This window comes from Macrobrachium rosenbergii, chromosome 21, assembly GCF_040412425.1.
Source record: "Macrobrachium rosenbergii isolate ZJJX-2024 chromosome 21, ASM4041242v1, whole genome shotgun sequence".
Taxonomy (NCBI): Eukaryota; Metazoa; Arthropoda; class Malacostraca; order Decapoda; family Palaemonidae; genus Macrobrachium; species Macrobrachium rosenbergii.
In genome coordinates, this window is record NC_089761.1 from 43,811,145 (window position 1) to 43,828,615 (window position 17,471).

The 17,471-nt window shown below is 37.3% G+C and overlaps 1 protein-coding gene across 1 annotated transcript; it reads right to left on the reverse strand.

Annotated features, from left to right (window-relative positions):
* Nucleotides 1–13,666: 13,666 nt before the first annotated feature.
* Nucleotides 13,667–17,257, reverse strand: LOC136850035 (actin, muscle-like). The gene is made up of 2 exons (XM_067123581.1): nt 17,151–17,257; nt 13,667–14,926 (listed from the first exon to the last, which is right to left on the reverse strand). Exon 2 carries the CDS (start codon nt 14,907–14,909, stop codon nt 13,779–13,781), a length of 1,131 nt encoding a protein of 376 aa, XP_066979682.1. The 5' UTR covers nt 14,910–14,926; nt 17,151–17,257; the 3' UTR covers nt 13,667–13,778.
* Nucleotides 17,258–17,471: the final 214 nt, after the last annotated feature.

Below are 17,471 nucleotides of genomic sequence, written 5' to 3' on the forward strand. Positions count from 1 at the left end.
CAAAAGACGAACGATAAATGTGATAAACTGAAGTCTTAGCTTTCACGGTCAACAGTGTCAAAAGCGCATTAGTCAATAATATAATCTACAATAAGAAATAATGAAAGTGTGCTCTTGCAATGATATTTGCATAATTCATACATGTGTCAAGCACTCTATGCTTCAGAGCAATATAGTTTTCGTATGAAAGGAATATAACAGTAGACAGATAATGGTTCAAAGGTATTGGTTTCAGTACAGTCTGACGAATATACATATTAGTCAAAGTCTTTCAATTTTGAGGTTGGAATAAAGGCATTATTAACATCTTCATATAATTAAGCATATCAGGCAACAATTTGTTTTTTTTTTTGTAACAACGAACACTTACTAGAAATAAACCAAACGTTAAGGCTTGCTGCATATTTTCTTCGAATTATGTCAGCATGGCAAGAGTAATAATCACCATTTTCTTTTTATTTGAGAACCTTCATGAAAGAATTAGTCTTGTCAAGGGGATGTCCACGATATGCTCGAAACAGAAAAACATCCTTCCCTTACCTATGGATTTGAAGAAAATAGGTAATGCAACACTGTACATATATTTATGCCAAATTCAAGAAATTATTCATATATTTCGGGTAATATAGAAATTTCTTCGTTTTTAATACGAGGTGACTACACACTGTCAAATTCAACAGCCCGTTGACTTTTGAATTTTAAAGAATAATGTGTAGTAAACAGAATTCGTCACATAATGAATGATAACACAATAATTAACCTTAATTTCTTATTCTTTTGTTGTTTTCGTAAGTCTTTATCTTTTTTATCGAGGGGACTACGTAGCAGGGATGACTAAAGATATTTTAAAGAAAAAGTACTTTTTCATAGGAGATGTAAGAGCAATATCTAAAATGAATTTTCTCCATATTCATTGGTTCTTTTACAGAATATATGCGGCCAGCCAGCCTGATCAATATACCAGATTTTAATCTGGTGGCATTGTAAACGAATAATTTATCGTTCGCCTTATTAAACCTCCAGATTAGAGTTGAATTATGATTATAACTGAGTTAAATAAGAGGTCAATTTACGAAAAAGCCAAACGCTAAGGAAAGTGAGACGCCGTACTCAGTGGATCCTTAAATAGTCAGCGTCAGTGGAGCTCAACATCAAACAAGAGGTAAATCGTATACCGAGGGTCCTTTCTTCTTTTCCGAAAATACCCGCGGCGTCTCTCTCTCTCTCTCTCTCTCTCTCTCTCTCTCTCTCTCTCTCTCTCTCTCGCCACTTTGTTACAGCACGTCTGTCAGGATTCTTTCGCGGAGAAAGTCTTTGCAAGTTTGTGAGGGTCGTTTGTTTTTGTACGCTCAGAAAAAGTAATTACAAAGTCCTTCAAGATTGGTTTGTTTTATATATAAATATACGCATGTATAAATATACGTATATATATAGTGATATATATGTATATATATATATATATATATACATAAGTATTATGGACACATACATGCATATACATATGTATATATACATATATATGTAAATAAAGTATATATACATACACACACATACATATATATATATATACATATATATATGTGCATGAATGTAAGTATATGTGTTTGTGTGTACATAACTTTATTTGTTTTTTACGTTCATCTGACTTCAGAATACCTTTCCTAATTCTATTTTCTTCTCCCTGTCTCAAGTAACCACAAAATCATATTCTCGCTCGAAGAAGAACCGAATACCTCGTCGTCGGATCTTCACATGGGTCTCTCTATTCCATAATTACATCGCATTCCGGCGGGAGCTCTCAACCTGGGTTCGCCGGCAGGTTTCTGATAAATTTACTAAACATTTTCATACTGATTAAAACGTCACCTGACTTTAAACTTGCGAAACATTTTCATAGTGAAGTCTATTATTATTATTATTATCGTTTTGTATTCATTGTCAGGCCAGTGGTTTGACAGGTCAGTGGTTACTCGGTTCTCTCCGTGGATAGAGTTAACTTGAAGGATACTGCGAATTCTTCAAGGATACTTGTAAACTGGGGAAAACCTTGGTTAACTGGAGAAAACCTTGGTTAATTGGGGAAACCCTTGGTTAACTAAGGAATACCTTGGTTAACTGGGGAAAACCTTGGTTAACTGGAGAAAATCTTGGTTAACTGGGGAACCCTTGGTTAATTGGGGAAACCCTTGGTTCAATGGGGGAAACCCTTGGTTAACTGGGGAAGACCTTGGTTAACTGGGGAAAACCTTGATTAACTGGGAAAGACCTTGTTTAACTGGGAAACCCTAGGTTCATTGGGAAAACCCTTGGTTAACTAGAGAAGACCTTGGTTAAGAGGGGAAAACCTTGGTTAACTGGGAAAGACCTTGGTTAACTAGGGGAAACCCTTAGATAACTGGTGAAGACCTTGGTTAACTGGGGAAAACTTTGGTTAACTAGGGAAACTCTTGGTTAACTTGGGAAAACCTTGGCTAACTGGAGCAAACCTTGGTTAGCTGGGGAAGACCTTGATTAACGTGTAAGACCTTGGTTAACTCGGGAAAATCTTGGTTAACTGGGGAAAACCTTGGTCAAATAGGGAAAACCTAGGTTAACTGGGGAAAGCCTTGGTTAAATGGGGAAAACCTTGGTTAATTAGGGAAGACCTTGGTTAACTGGAGAAAATCTTGGTTAAATGGGGAAAACCTTGGTCATATGGGGAAAACCTTGGCTAACTGGGGAAACCTTGGTTAACTGGGGAAAACCTTAGTTAACTGCAGAAGACCTTGGTTAACTGGGGAAAACCTTGGTTAACTGGGGAAAACCTTGATTAACTTGTAAAACCTTGGTTAACTGGGGAAAACCTTGATTAACTGGGGAAAACCTTGGTAAACTCATGAGTACTCGGTTATTTCAAGGAATTACTGGTTATCTCAAGAACACCTGGTTAACTCAGAGGTACACAGTAATCTCTTGGGATACTTGATTATGTATGGAATTAAATGGAGATACACAGTTAACCCAAAAGGTGCTGGGTTATCTCTGGGGATACTTGGTTAACTCAGGAGGTACCGGTTATTTTAGAGATACCTAAATAATTTAGAAGGTATTTTCTAGTTCTCTAGGATGCTTAAGGCTATATACATAATGACTGACTATGTATGATCTACAAGTGTTGATTTAACAGCATTTCGAAGGTTAGACCAACTTAAACTATATTTCTAGAAAAGTTCTAAATATATAGAAAAAATAGGAACGTGTGTACGGTCACTTTGGTATTCTACTGGGGTTTACTGTGACCCACTGGAATTAAGTCATATGCAGTAATTAATTAATTTATTGGTTGTTATTGAAGACAACTGTGATTTCGGCATCCCGTAAACTCATACCATATACATTTTTATATTGGTTTTGCATATTTATTATTCCTGTATGTCAGTGATATCTGGTAATTCCAGGGACAGTTTGCCTGTCAAGTTCAATGGCGTTTGATAACTATCACGAATGCTTCCTCTTGTTCATTTGAATACATTCTAGATCAATTTTGTAATTTTTCCATATTCTTAAGTATAAATAACATTTCACACAGAAATCCAGGCCAGCATCGCATCCAAAACTTACTCCTGGATGTAAAGCAGACTTCCAGAAACTACCATTCTTCGTGACATAGGCCATATGAAAGCCCACGTGATAAAAGCCTCATTTAATCAGGTTCGTACAGAGATAATCCGTCACTGGTGACAGATGTCAAGGAGACGTCGTCTAGTGGCAAGTGACACCTGACACCTGACACCAAATGAAGCACGTGCTTTTAGATTCAACCTTCTAGAGCTGGGAGATGCCTAAGGTGTTTGCACGTCCATTTCAGTCACTGGTTTACCTGTTAGCTGAAGGGTCCCTTATAGAAATTTTGTAAGCCCTTGCAAAATTTCCTTTATGTGAATGATTGCCCCCAATAAATTATATATTAATTATTATTTTTACTGTTGTTGTTATTGTTGCTGTTAAGCACTCACTGACTGAGTGATTAATTTCGTTACTAGCCACAGGTTTTGTTTAGCATTTGTTTCATATATAAGTCTTGGTAGTTGAGTGATTGCTGAAGAACGCAGAGTTATCCGAGGTTTCAGTAAAATTGGCTTTTCAAGATCATGAAATGGGCGTTAATTTCCGTAGTCTTCATTTCCCTACATGCAATGAACCTTTCTTCATTTTTTGTCTTATTTTAATTTCCTACATGTTTTTGCTCATTTATAATGAATGATATACAATTTGTGTAGTGAGAGAAATCGTATTTGTTGACCCCCGTGGACAATGAATAATTATCCATTTACAAGTAGCAGAAAAACCCTTCTTACCTTTGATTTGATATTAGCATTACAGAACAAAAGTAAAATCATATTTCTTTATTTAGAGAAGAGTCCAATAGAGCAGCGTCTCACAAGGCAAGATTTAAAATCAAATTTTTCATTATTATTCCTACAAAAGCTTTTCCTGAGTAATTGTTTGTGCAAGTTTTACAGTGTGAGATATACATTTTTGCTGAATTTTACTTTCTGCTTCATTTTAACAATTTCAAGTCATAACATGCAAAATCATAATTTTTAATATCATGACGTGATATGATAAATGGCTTTCATTTATTTTCCTATCGTGATTTCCCCTTAAATCACTTATAAACTTCCTTATTCCCCTACAAAATTATCTAAAATAAAAGTATTCTCGCTCGGAGCTGTAACTCAGACATATTACAGGGTTAGACGTCAGAGATCTCAGCTGGAATTTTAAGTTGAGAAGCTTTTACGAAGGAAAAACGAGAATCTGCTGCCTTAATTCAAATATATTATCTATCTATCTATCTATCTATCTATCTATCTATCTATCTATCTATCTATATATGTATATATAGATTGATAGATCGATAGTAATAGATAAATATAGATATCGATATGAAATATACAGGGGACTGAACATCATGTAACGATTTATCAGGATATCTCACCGATATCGAAATTCCTATATAGAGACTTATCAGAAAGTTCTAACGATATTGAACTTCTTGTAAATAATTCTAAAATATTTCATGCAAACCCAACAGGATCGAGCATCCTAATTTCAACTGTCGGGACATTCTAACAAGGTCGTAGTATCCTGTGGAGAATTATCATGATATCTAGACAGGATCTAACATCCATTTTGGAATTATCATGAAATCTCTACCGCTTCCCGTTTTCTCTCGCTATCCTCATACACCAGATTACCATTTCTCTCTCCTTCACATTACCCACCTTCCCCCACCACCTCTCTCTCTCTCTCTCTCTCTCTCTCTCTCTCTCTCTCTCTCTCTCTCTCTCTCTCTCTTCCCAAAGTAATTTGTATCTCTCCCTTTGCTAAAGGCAATTTTTTTCATGCTCTCTCTCTCTCTCTCTCTCTCTCTCTCTCTCTCTCTCTCTCTCTCTCTCTCACAGTAATTTGTATCTCTCTCTCTTTACTAGATCATTGTTTTCATCTCTCTCTCTCTCTCTCTCTCTCTCTCTCTCTCTTCTCTCTCTCTCTCTCTCATTTTATCGCTGCCACTGACCACGTGATTTGTGACAAGTGGTTGACATTTTAGCTGCGTACAACATTGCACAATGGGACGGTAAACATGATATCGAGGAGAGACATTCACTCATAACAGAATGAGCTTTAATGGAAGTTAAGAATCACTCGTCTTAGCTCACATTGGCATGTGTACCATAGGTTGTGATAACTAGGTAGCCTTCTTCAGGAAATTTTCTCTTTTTAATAGTTAATGGAAACTTCAATTTCTCTACCTTACTTTGACGATTATAATAATAATAATAATAATAATAATAATAATAATAATAATAATAATAATAATAATAATAATAATAAGGAATAAGTCCCTCTTTGAGGCAAGTTTTGTTGAATAAAATGGCTGCATTATGCGAACTGATTTTATACTGAGTTTTCTCAATTCTTCTTATAATTCGATACATCAGTATCGACGAATATTGACGTGCAGGAAAAGCGAATTATAAGAAGAATTGAGAAAAGTCAGTATAAAGTCAATTCGCATAATGCAGCCATTTTATTCAACAAAATAATAATAATAATAATAATAATAATAATAATAATAATAATAATAATAATAATAATAGTCTACATTTTATTATTATTATTATTATTATTATTATTATTATTATTATTATTATTATTATTATTATTATTATTCCATGACGCTATAGTTACGAACATTCAGAAAAATGATACTTGGGTGCCGTTGACGATTACATCAAATAAAGTAAAACGCAACCATGAAAAAATAATCTTGGTCTTTACGGATTCGCCGAAAAAGAAATCTAGTTTGTTACCGGCAAGAATTACCCCGTATCGTCTTGTTTCCCTAGTTGGCTGTCTGTCTTAAACACGTACCTAGATGTACAGACAGGATTCACTTTTGCATATAATGAATGGATCTATACAACATCACTGTTCTTGGTGTTAGCAGTAATGAACAGCGAACAGAATTGAAGGAGATTTGAGAAAGAAATTTGTGATTAGAGAATAGAATATAGAATTTAGGCCAAAAGCCGAGTGCTGGGACCTGTGAGGTCATTCAGCGCTGAAAGGGAAATTAATAGTAAGGAGGTTTGAAAGGTATAACAGGAGGAAAATCTCTCGGCTGCACTATGAAACAATTGTTAGGAGACGGTGGAAAGTATGATGGAAGAAAGAAAATATAAACGGAGGTACTGTAAACGGAATGAAAGAGGTTGCAGCTAGGGGCCGAAGGAACGCTGCAACGACCCTTACGTAATGCCTACAGTGCAACGCATGAGGTGCACTGGCGGCACTAACCCCCCTACGGGGAAATGTGTGTGATGTTCTTAGGTGCTGAATATATGGCCTCAGTGACTCAAATTTGTCACTTCGAAGTCTCTGAGGCCTTCCTTAAAAGCTCCTGCAAACTTGGTACATTGTCACATTATCTATTTAGGACTGGAAATGACCCATGTACAGGTAGCCTAATGTTTCAGACAGAATCAGCGCCCTCTACGACGGACATTCGATAGGACAGAGCCTAACCCATAGAAACTGCAGTGTAGCACACTCTAGCTACTTGGTCCCGGGTTCCTTTGCAATTTTGTATAGATGCCTTATATGTAGAAATTTCTGTACGCGTGGGTGTGTGTGTGTGTGTGTGCGTGAGTTGGTGATTGACTGAGTTTATGTGCGTGAACTTCAAACCTAAATTTCCTTCAGATTTCTTAAAGTTCAGATTCGTAATAAATTGACAAGTTTCTCATGAAAAGACGTATTGGGTGTAAAGGAGAAGGTAAAGAATACTGGAGTTTATTTACCGCGATGGTAATTGCACTACTGTAATGAGCCTAGTCAGTACCAACGAATATGATTCCAATCATGTACCAGATTGTTACTTGTAATCTCTGTATTTAGTGCAGTTTGTTATATACGAATAAATTTACGAAGGGACTGACAGCTCATTTCACGATAGATTTGTACACATTTTTTGTTGTTTAGATAATTACTCTCCCCATGACATGATATCATTAACTCTCTCTCTCTCTCTCTCTCTCTCTCTCTCTCTCTCTCTCTCTCTCTCTGTTATTCATGAAAGGGCAATGAATTACAAGGAGAACAGTCTATTTTTTCTCTAATTAAGAAAACCAGAAACCTACTTTCACAGCCAAATGAGCTAGATACTCAGAGTGCGGTCTGCGCAGAAACTTTCAGCTCTAACCTGGCAAGCAGTAACACAAAGGCGGATTTCGGTCGCCTTTGCAATATTAGAGAGTCCAAGATACATATTGACACTGAAATATGTTATCACTGCTGTCAAGTCTGTCCTAATCAAGAAGATTACTAGGAGAGAGAGAGAGAGAGAGAGAGAGAGAGAGAGAGAGAGAGAGAGATTATTATTTCTGGCAGCGATCGTGTATTGATTTACAAACTATTAATTTATTACCTGTTTTTTTAAAATGCAAACTACTACGGAGATGCGTTCAATTTAGTATAGCAAAGGTGTCGAAACGATCCTTACCAGTCGTTAAGTTGTGAATATTAATGAGATATATGAAGATTCTATGAAACAAATTTTATTATAATATATACTTACACACTATATATATATATATATATATATATATATATATATATATATATATATATATATATATATATATATATATATATATATATATATATATATATATATATATATATATAATAAGCAGCGATGAGAATCTGAGAAATGGTTCTGTGTTCTGAACGCTCCCAAAGGAGAGAATTAAGCTACAACAAATAAGCAAGTTATCCAGAGCGTAAGTTGAATTATCACTCGGAGAAGCAAAACTCAAAAAGGGAAAATAAACTGTTTAAACAGGTTCAACAAATATTTGGTTTTTCCTCAACGCTCAGGGGGCCATAAAATGATATAAAAGATGCATATTATATCCCCCCCATCTCTCTCTCTCGCGAGTCTTTGGAAATTATTTTTCTAAAAATACTCTCCACTGATAATAAACTCACAGATGTACTTAGCTAGATTTATGGAATAGAAACACCATATTCTTTAGTCTTCACTCTTTTTTACAATAATATTAGATGACAGCCTCCCTCTAAAATAATTATGCATACAATTTTTCTGCTCGTGCAAAAGTATCTTACAATTAAGTAAAAATGGTCATAGCCTTTGTGATACGCATTTACCTCATTATGAACCAGAATTTATGTCAATATTTAGCAAAACCAAAGTCCGTTGCTCAATGGAGAATTGTTTTAAAACTCTCTTTCCTTCCCACTCTGACTCCCAAAATATTTGAGACCTCTCTCTCTCTCTCTCTCTCTCTCTCTCTCTCTCTCTCTCTCTCTCTCTCCAAAGTAATTTGTCTTTCTCTCTGAAGATAACTTTGTCATCTCTCTCTCTCTCTCTCTCTCTCTCCAAATTAATTTGTCTTTTTCTTTACTGAAGACAACTTTGTCCTCTCTCTCTCTCTCTCTCTCTCTCTCTCTCTCTCTCTCTCTCTCTCTCTCTCTCTCTCTCTCTCTCTCTCCAAAGTAATTTGTCTTTCTCTTGTACTAAAGGTGATTTTCATCTCTCTCTCTCTCTCTCTCTCTCTCTCTCTCTCTCTCTCTCTGTGTGTGTGTGTAAATCAATTTGCATTTCTCTCTGTACTAAAGGTAATTTTTCATCTCTCTCTCTCTCTCCCCTCTCTCTCTCTCTCTCTCTCTCTCTCTCTCTCTCTCTCTCTCTCCAAAGTAACTTATCTTTCTCTTTACTGAAGATAACTTTGTCATCTCTCTTTTTCTCTCCGAAGTAATTCGCAGTTCTCTCTGTACTAAAGGTAATTTTATCTCTCTTTACTAAAGAATTTGCATCTCTCTCTGTACTAAAGATAATTTTTTCATCTCTCTCTCTCTCTCTCTCTCTCTCTCTCTCTCTCTCTCTCTCTCTCTCTCTCTCTCTCAAGTAATTTTTATCTCTCTTTACTAAAGATATTATTTTCATCTCTCTCTCTCTCTCTCTCTCTCTCTCTCCAAAGTAATTTTATCTCTTTATTAAAATATATTTTAAAAATGATTTTGCTCTCTCTCTCTCTCTCTCTCTCTCCCAACCCCTCTTTCTCTCTCTCTCAGAATCGCTCCGCGAAGTGGTCGCATCTCCTGTCGAAGGGGCTCAGGTCCTGGGTTGTGTTGAAACCAACAGGTGGGTGTTGGACGGCGCCAGCTGCCAAGAGCCAGCTGTTTCTCGGCATTTATAGACCCATTGGCGATTGGCGACCAGAAAACGGCATTCCTTCTAGTTTGGCTTCGTGGGTCCTGTTCTTTACCGTTTCATCCGATTTTGTATGGGGCTCGATTGCCTGATGGTTGAGATTCTGGCAATAAGAACATTGGAGGTGATATGGATAACATTTCCATTGGCCCCTCTGGGCATGTTCTATCTGAATAGGGTTCATCTTCTGAATAATGATAATAATAATAATAATAATAACAATAATAATAATAATAATAATAATAATAATAATAACATCGTTTAAGGCTTTGTAATACTTAGATTAATTTATTTACGTTCTCTCTCTCTCTCTCTCTCTCTCTCTCTCTCTCTCTCTCTCTCTCTCTCTCTCTCTTTCTGTTTACTTGTTTATGTCTAGTAATCGATGTTTCCTAGCTCATTCAATTGGAGTCTATTTCTGTCCAACAACGGAACAGGGAGTAAATGCTGAATATCTCCTGTCGACTATTTTCTCCCTTTAATACTACCTCTCGTCTTAATCTCTCATTTACGCTAACATATTCCTATACAAAATTAACATATGTATTGAGAAATGAAGCAGTTTTCGATTCAACTTTTATAAAATCTTCTATAATTCCATCGATGTTCTTATAAGAATGCATGAAAATCATTAATTTTTAAATTTCTTACCATGCAAATCACTTCACCATTAGATAAGAAAGCTGTATTATACCTTTGAAATACGAAGAACAAATGAGATCTTGAGTTTCTCTTGGAAGAAACTCACGGTTGTACCCACAATCCTCACAAAAAAATTTATTGTCAACAAGGCGAAAACTGACTGGGAGCCAAGTTAGTGTTGCGCATCACTGACTGCGAGAAAAGTCCAGTGATTTGTAAAATTGATCGAGACTGAAGCGAAAAGCAATTGAAATGCGTTGGTGAAGAAGATTTTTCTGTTGCAGGCGCATGAGTTGCTTTTAAAAATCAACGACGCAGAGAGAGGGGAAAGAAATGAATCATACGTTTAATTCAACTTGAGCGATGGGACTGGAGGAAATATCTCTGTTTACATTTCTCTCTCTCTCTCTCTCTCTCTCTCTCTCTCTCTCTCTCTCTCTCTCTCTCTCTCTACGCAAGCTCACTCACGCGCACATACCCGTGACTTTTCAGTTATTTGCAAAAGAAAACTATTGAGATGGCTATTTGTCTGTCCGTCCGCACTTTTTCTGTCCGCCCTCAGATCTTAAAAACTACTGAGGCTAGAGGGCTGCAAATAGGTATGCTGATCATCCAACCTCCAATCATCAAACATAACAAACTGTAGCCTTCTAGCCTCAGTAGTTTTTATTTCATTTAAGGTTAAAGTTAGCCATGATCGTGCGTCTGGCACCGCTATAGGTGCCAACATCACAGGACACTACCGGGCCCTGGGTGATAGTTTCATATGCCGCAGCTGAGAGTTTCATACAGCATTATACGCTGTATAGAAAACTCGATTGCAACAAAGAAACTTCGACGCATTTTTTAACGGGCAACAAATATTTAATATCGAGTTCACTATATTTTAGGAATAACATACGGCCAAGGAGAATTACAATTCATTAGTGCATCTCCCTTGGCCGGGATTCGAACCTGGGTCTTTTATTTAGATACTACCGATGGACTAATCAGTTAAAATTGTTCCCCCTTGGGTTATTCAAGTTATTCTTAATGAAGGATATTTAAAATTCAATAATGCAGGATATTTAAAACCTAATATATATGTGTGTTTGTGTGTGTGCATATGAGGGATTGTGCACAAAAGCCTTCTACACGAAGACAGACAATTTATTTGAATCAGCCATCCAGAGATGGAATGCAGTTTGGAAAATGTTCTGCAAAGATCTGAAATTCATATGACCATTCATTACGATTCTTAGTGATCGGGAACCAGGTGGTCCGTCGGCCTTTCCATGAGCATCGAGAGTATTCCTGTCACTATCTGCCAAGGTATATCATCAATTAAAGCCGTACCGTCCACTGAACACAGTGGAAACAGCAGTTACTGATCCCAAAGCCTTGAAAACAATGTATAGTTGTGGCTTCATTGCTGCCTCAACCACCGCTTACCAGCCCCCGTTGAGAAACTGGGGTACGCACAAGACACTGCTAAAGGACATAGATATAATACCCTCTCTCTCTCTCTCTCTCTCTCTCTCTCTCTCTCTCTCTCTCTCTCTCTCTCTCTCTCTGTATGATCACGTGTGGCACTGTGCCAGTGATGATCGCAGAACCCTCGAAATTGTCACTGCGGTGGTTACAGGCTCTCCCTCACTTTCTAGACGCTTCTTGATGTGAGAGTGATACTTTTCATAATGGATGAGAAATCTTTAGGTAAATACAATATTTATCTTTATGTGGAGAGGGGCTTTGAGACTTGGTATTAATACAGTTTTGACTGAGAGTCAAGATTTATGTAGGTGACTATCGTTTAGTTTTAGATTTTAGAATATATTTTCTTTTAGAAGTCTGTCGCAAGACTTGACTTCAAGAACTGGTTTAGCTCGGCTGTGTGATTGATCGATCAGCACAGACTCACTTTACTTCAAATTGTACATGAAAGTGTAATATTACCTGTAGTAACTTTTCGAAACCTGGGGAGTTAACATAGGAGGCCCGTGACCAGCTTAAGTTGGTTTAATATTTACCCCCAATAGTCTGAGAGAATGACACAGAAGCGATGAGAATAATAACGGATGCTTTATGGAATCCTGAAACTTTGTTTCGTTTCTGCATTACTGACAAATTTATGCTACCGTTGTCTTTTGTTTTCCTTTTACATTTCTTAATCTGAAAACCTTGGCAGTTACGTGGCATTCTTTCCTTTTAAATTTAAACTTCTGACACTTTTACTATTCAATCAAGCAAAAGGTTATAATAAATGAACTTTTTACAGAGAAAACCCGTCTTACTAATGGGGCAAAAAACGCCATATAAGTTTCATTTCCATAGGATCAAGGTTGTCAGGCCTTAAACGATTTTAGGAAGTTTAATTCTGTCTTTGGCATCCCTGTTGGAAACTCGGGATGGAGATATCCTTTCACAAGTTGTGCAACGATGCTCATGAATAAATGAACAATTAGTTTAAAAGTCGTCTCTGATATCATCTCCCTATTCAGTAAAATAACTATTGAAATGACAGTTATCTCAAGCTTAGACATGCGCATAATGATTAGCGTCTTGTTATTAGGCTGATGGCCTTATGGCATCACAGCTAATGCTCCTCTGAGCAGTTTGTCTCAGATTAGTTATTTAAATGAGATCTGGTTACTACGTAACTCTTATCAAATGCTACCGTTACTTAAGACTGTCAACGTCATGTACCATACGTCCTACTCTTCAAGACACTTCATTTATCTTGAAATCGTGTGTCAAATGCCCTAGTGAAAGGTGCTTGTCAGTATCATGAAGCGCTTACCCACGTCACAGATTACCCGCAGCTTTTTCAAACCTGAGATTTCTTAGACATCGGGAGGTCTTGGTGAGGGGAAGTTATTTCATTTGACGTTATGTTTATCTGGAATTCATCGAAATACAACGAAGATGGATTTGATACGTCATTCAGGGACAGTACGGAAAAACACTGGCGTCATTTCAACTCAGAAAGGACCCAGCGAACACAGCAAAAATCATTTTATAAATGACTAAGTGACTGCAGTGTTCAGCAACTTCTCAAAGGGTAAAATGGCTCTCTGAATCTTACTAGATGATGCTTTTCATGACCGGTATCTTAGGAATGAAAAAATTACGGCCTAAAACAGTTATGTTAGTGTCAGACGGATAGAACTCAGATTAATAGCAGTCGTTTGGAAAAAGTAGAAGAATTAGTAAGAGCAATTTAAGACTTAAATATAATAACCTGTAATAAATAAATTTCTCACATATATACACACTTTATTACGAACATATCCACAACACACCGATAAGAAAATATATTGTAAATATATATGACTGAGTTTCTATCAGAAACACTAACACGCGACGAATCATGACTTTAGAAGCACTTTCGATGCACAATGCATGGACCAGACTCTTCGTACTCGTCTTTCGAAACCCACATGGACTGGAAGGTGGACAGAGAGGCCAAGATGGAGCCACCGATCCAGACGGAGTACTTCCTCTCAGGGGGAGCGATGATCTTGATCTTGATGGTGGAAGGAGCCAAGGCAGTGATCTCCTTCTGCATCCTGTCAGCAATACCAGGGTACATGGTGGTGCCGCCAGACATGACAGTGTTGGCGTACAGGTCCTTCCTGATGTCGACATCGCATTTCATGATAGACTGATAGACTGTTTCATGCAAACCGCAAGCCTCCATGCCGAGGAAAGATGGCTGAAACAGGGCTTCCGGTGCTCTGAACCGTTCGTTGCCGATGGTAATGACCTGCCCATCGGGTAGTTCGTAAGACTTATCCAGAGATGAGGATGCAGCTGCAAGGCTCATTTCATTCTCGAAGTCCAAAGCAACATAGCATAACTTTTCCTTGACGTCTCTGACTATTTCACGCTCAGCCGTTGTGGTAAAGGAGTAGCCTCTTTCTGTGAGGATCTTCATGAGATAGTCTGACAGGTCCCTCCCTGCTAGATCTAGTCTCATAATGGCGTGCGGTAAAGCGTACCCTTCGTAAATAGGAACTGTGTGAGAGACACCGTCGCCAGAATCCAGCACAATACCAGTGGTTCGACCAGAAGCATAGAGGGAAAGAACAGCCTGAATGGCGACGTACATGGCTGGCATAGCGAAAGTTTCAAACATGATCTGTGTCATTTTCTCTCGGTTAGCCTTCGGGTTGAGAGGCGCCTCCGTCAGTAGAGTAGGCGATTCCTCGGGGGCGACTCGAAGCTCGTTATAGAAGGTGTGGTGCCAGATCTTCTCCATGTCGTCCCAGTTCGTGACGATGCCGTGCTCGATGGGGTACTTGAGGGTGAGAATCCCACGCTTGCTCTGTGCTTCGTCCCCAACATAGGCGTCTTTCTGTCCCATCCCGACCATGACGCCCTGGTGTCTGGGGCGGCCAACGATGGAGGGGAAGACGGCGCGTGGGGCGTCATCACCAGCGAAGCCGGCCTTCACCATCCCAGAACCGTTGTCGCATACAAGGGCGCATTCATCGTCTCCGGACATCTCGAAAAATCTTGAACCTGTGAAAAAGTAGATTAATTAAATTTCACGGAAGGGGCTGGTACAAGAGGCAATGGTTCACACTTAAACCAAAAGGCCAATAATATGAGAGTGCTCAAGTTTCCTGTGTAATATTATTTTTTCCTTCGTAATGTAACGCCAAATTAACACCCCGTCAATGGAATTATTTTGTTAAATGAAAGTTTTTTCTATTTATACTTTATTTTTTTTGGCGGGGAATATTTATTTATCTGAGTACATGAGTCAGTTCACTTAATTGCTGTTTGATAGATGCTTATCCTTTCTATAAGAATCCGCTTAAAGGAACAACACACGAGCATGGTTGGAGATTTTTCCATAAACTAGAAAATATTTAATGGCCTTAATGGATGTGCTTGAGAGACGAGAGCCTGAGGGATGGAATTTCTCTCCTCTCTCTCTCTCTCTCTCTCTCTCTCTCTCTCTCTCTCTCTCCAAACCTAAAACAAAAACAAATATTGACCATGGACAAGTATGTGCATGCCAGTAAATAAAATCAATACACCCTTAATCTAATCTATCTTCACGGACAATTAAGATAACATCGCTCTATGGGCTATTCTTTTCGGTGGCCGGAAACAGTCACATGAAAAAAAGTCACAGGAAAAATTCACAATTTTGGATAGGAAAAAAAATCACATTAATTTATAGTAGCCGGTAATAAAGTCACAGGGAAAAATTCAAAATATTCCTTTTGGGGTCATTATCTTTATATTTACAACCTTTTGTTTATGTTTTTACGGTCATCCCAAACGGGCTTGTACTAAACACGCCGCTAACGTTGATACATACCGGGTCAAAAGACTGTGACTTTTTTCTTGTGACTTTTTATCTGTGACTTATTTACCTGCAACTTTTTTACCTGGATTCAAATCTTCATACACCGCAAAGCACAGGCCTAGGACTTCCTGTTCCTTACCCAGTCGGTTACAGAGTGTTTGAAGTAATTTCAAGCATATTGGGAAGTCAGTGTTTAAGGATTTGGTTAATGACTTGTGCCTTTCTCTTTTTGGCCTCTATTAATCATTAATTTGCACCTAAAAATTAAGAGTATATTCATGAAGTGTCTTGTGTTGATGCGTTTTTTTTTATTCTGAGGCCAAAAAGAAATATGCTTTTTAACACACACACACACACACACACACATATACACACACACACACACACACACATATATATATATATATATATATATATATATATATATATATATATATATATATATATATATATATATATATATATATACACACACACACACACATGTGAGAGGCTTCAGGTGGAACGCTCATTCCTAACGCGGCCTCAATAACTCATTCAAATACCTGACTGTCTTAACTGGGGTGGGTCGAGTATGACTGACTCACTTTTTTCTTTACACTTTTCCTTCATTTTTAATAAAAATCAGATAAAAAAAACAGTATAGTACTCGTTCTACTGGCTTTTTATTTTAGATAAGTAATGATTGATTGAATGATAAGGAATAACCTGGCGTCACAACTTATTATGCAAAAAATGTATGGATAGATTATAAAAAAAAATGGATATTAGTGGTTTTTCTTAAATTTATAGTTAGCAAAGGGTTTCCGGATTAACAGAGAGAGAGAGAGAGAGAGAGAGAAAGAGAGAGCTAATGGGGTACCATAACGCCTAATTACCTATTACCTTGAGTCTTTCTAAATTTCATATAATGTAGATAAGGTATTGAAATGAATCTGCAGCATTACATAAATAATGAATCAAAATGCTATGTAATCCTTTTCTGAAACAGTTTATGTTATGAAATTACGAAAGGAAGTTTAGTTACAATTTAACGTATCTCAATAATTATAAAGTTGGAAGTCACCACATTTTATAGAGGAAGAAAATAAAAATCTTTTCTGTCATTATGGTGTTTTCTTTCCTTTGATAATAATAATAATAATAATAATAATAATAATAATAATAATAATAATAATAATAATAATAATAATATCCTTTTCGACCGAGAACAAAAGAATCAGATAACAGAAATTTACTTCCTTAAGGTCGACACCTTAAGTATTAGATTACTCTAAGAAAGGGATTAATATTTTCAGTTAAACTCACAGCTAAAACATATCACTGTTAAATACCTCACGAAAACATCCGAAACTGTCGTAAAGAAAATATACAACAATATCCAGAACTTGGTTGTAGGATAATATATACGACACTAACACACACCTCTAGGATACCAAAACTAACGTACTTCCAAAGTAAGGACTCTTGCCAAGACACTTGTGAACCTTCGAAGGAAATCTCGAGCACTACAGGACTCCACCTTCGCTTCCTCAATATATACGTATACCCCACGGGCGGTTTCTTTATCTAAAAATTCCTACAGGGTCTCAGAGCACCCATCTTACCTTCTCCCCACCCCCTCTCCATCCATTTTCCCTCTCCCCTCCTACCACCTCCCCAACAACTCCCCTTTTTCCATTTTCACCACTACATTATCTTTTTCCTTCCCTTCTTCTTCTTCCTCTCCCTTTTCACCTTTAATGA

Excerpts from the sequence above, each read along its gene's own strand:
- LOC136850035 (XM_067123581.1), bottom strand. The coding sequence starts at position 14,909 with ATGTCCGGAGACGATGAATGCGCCCTTGTATGCGACAACGGTTCTGGG.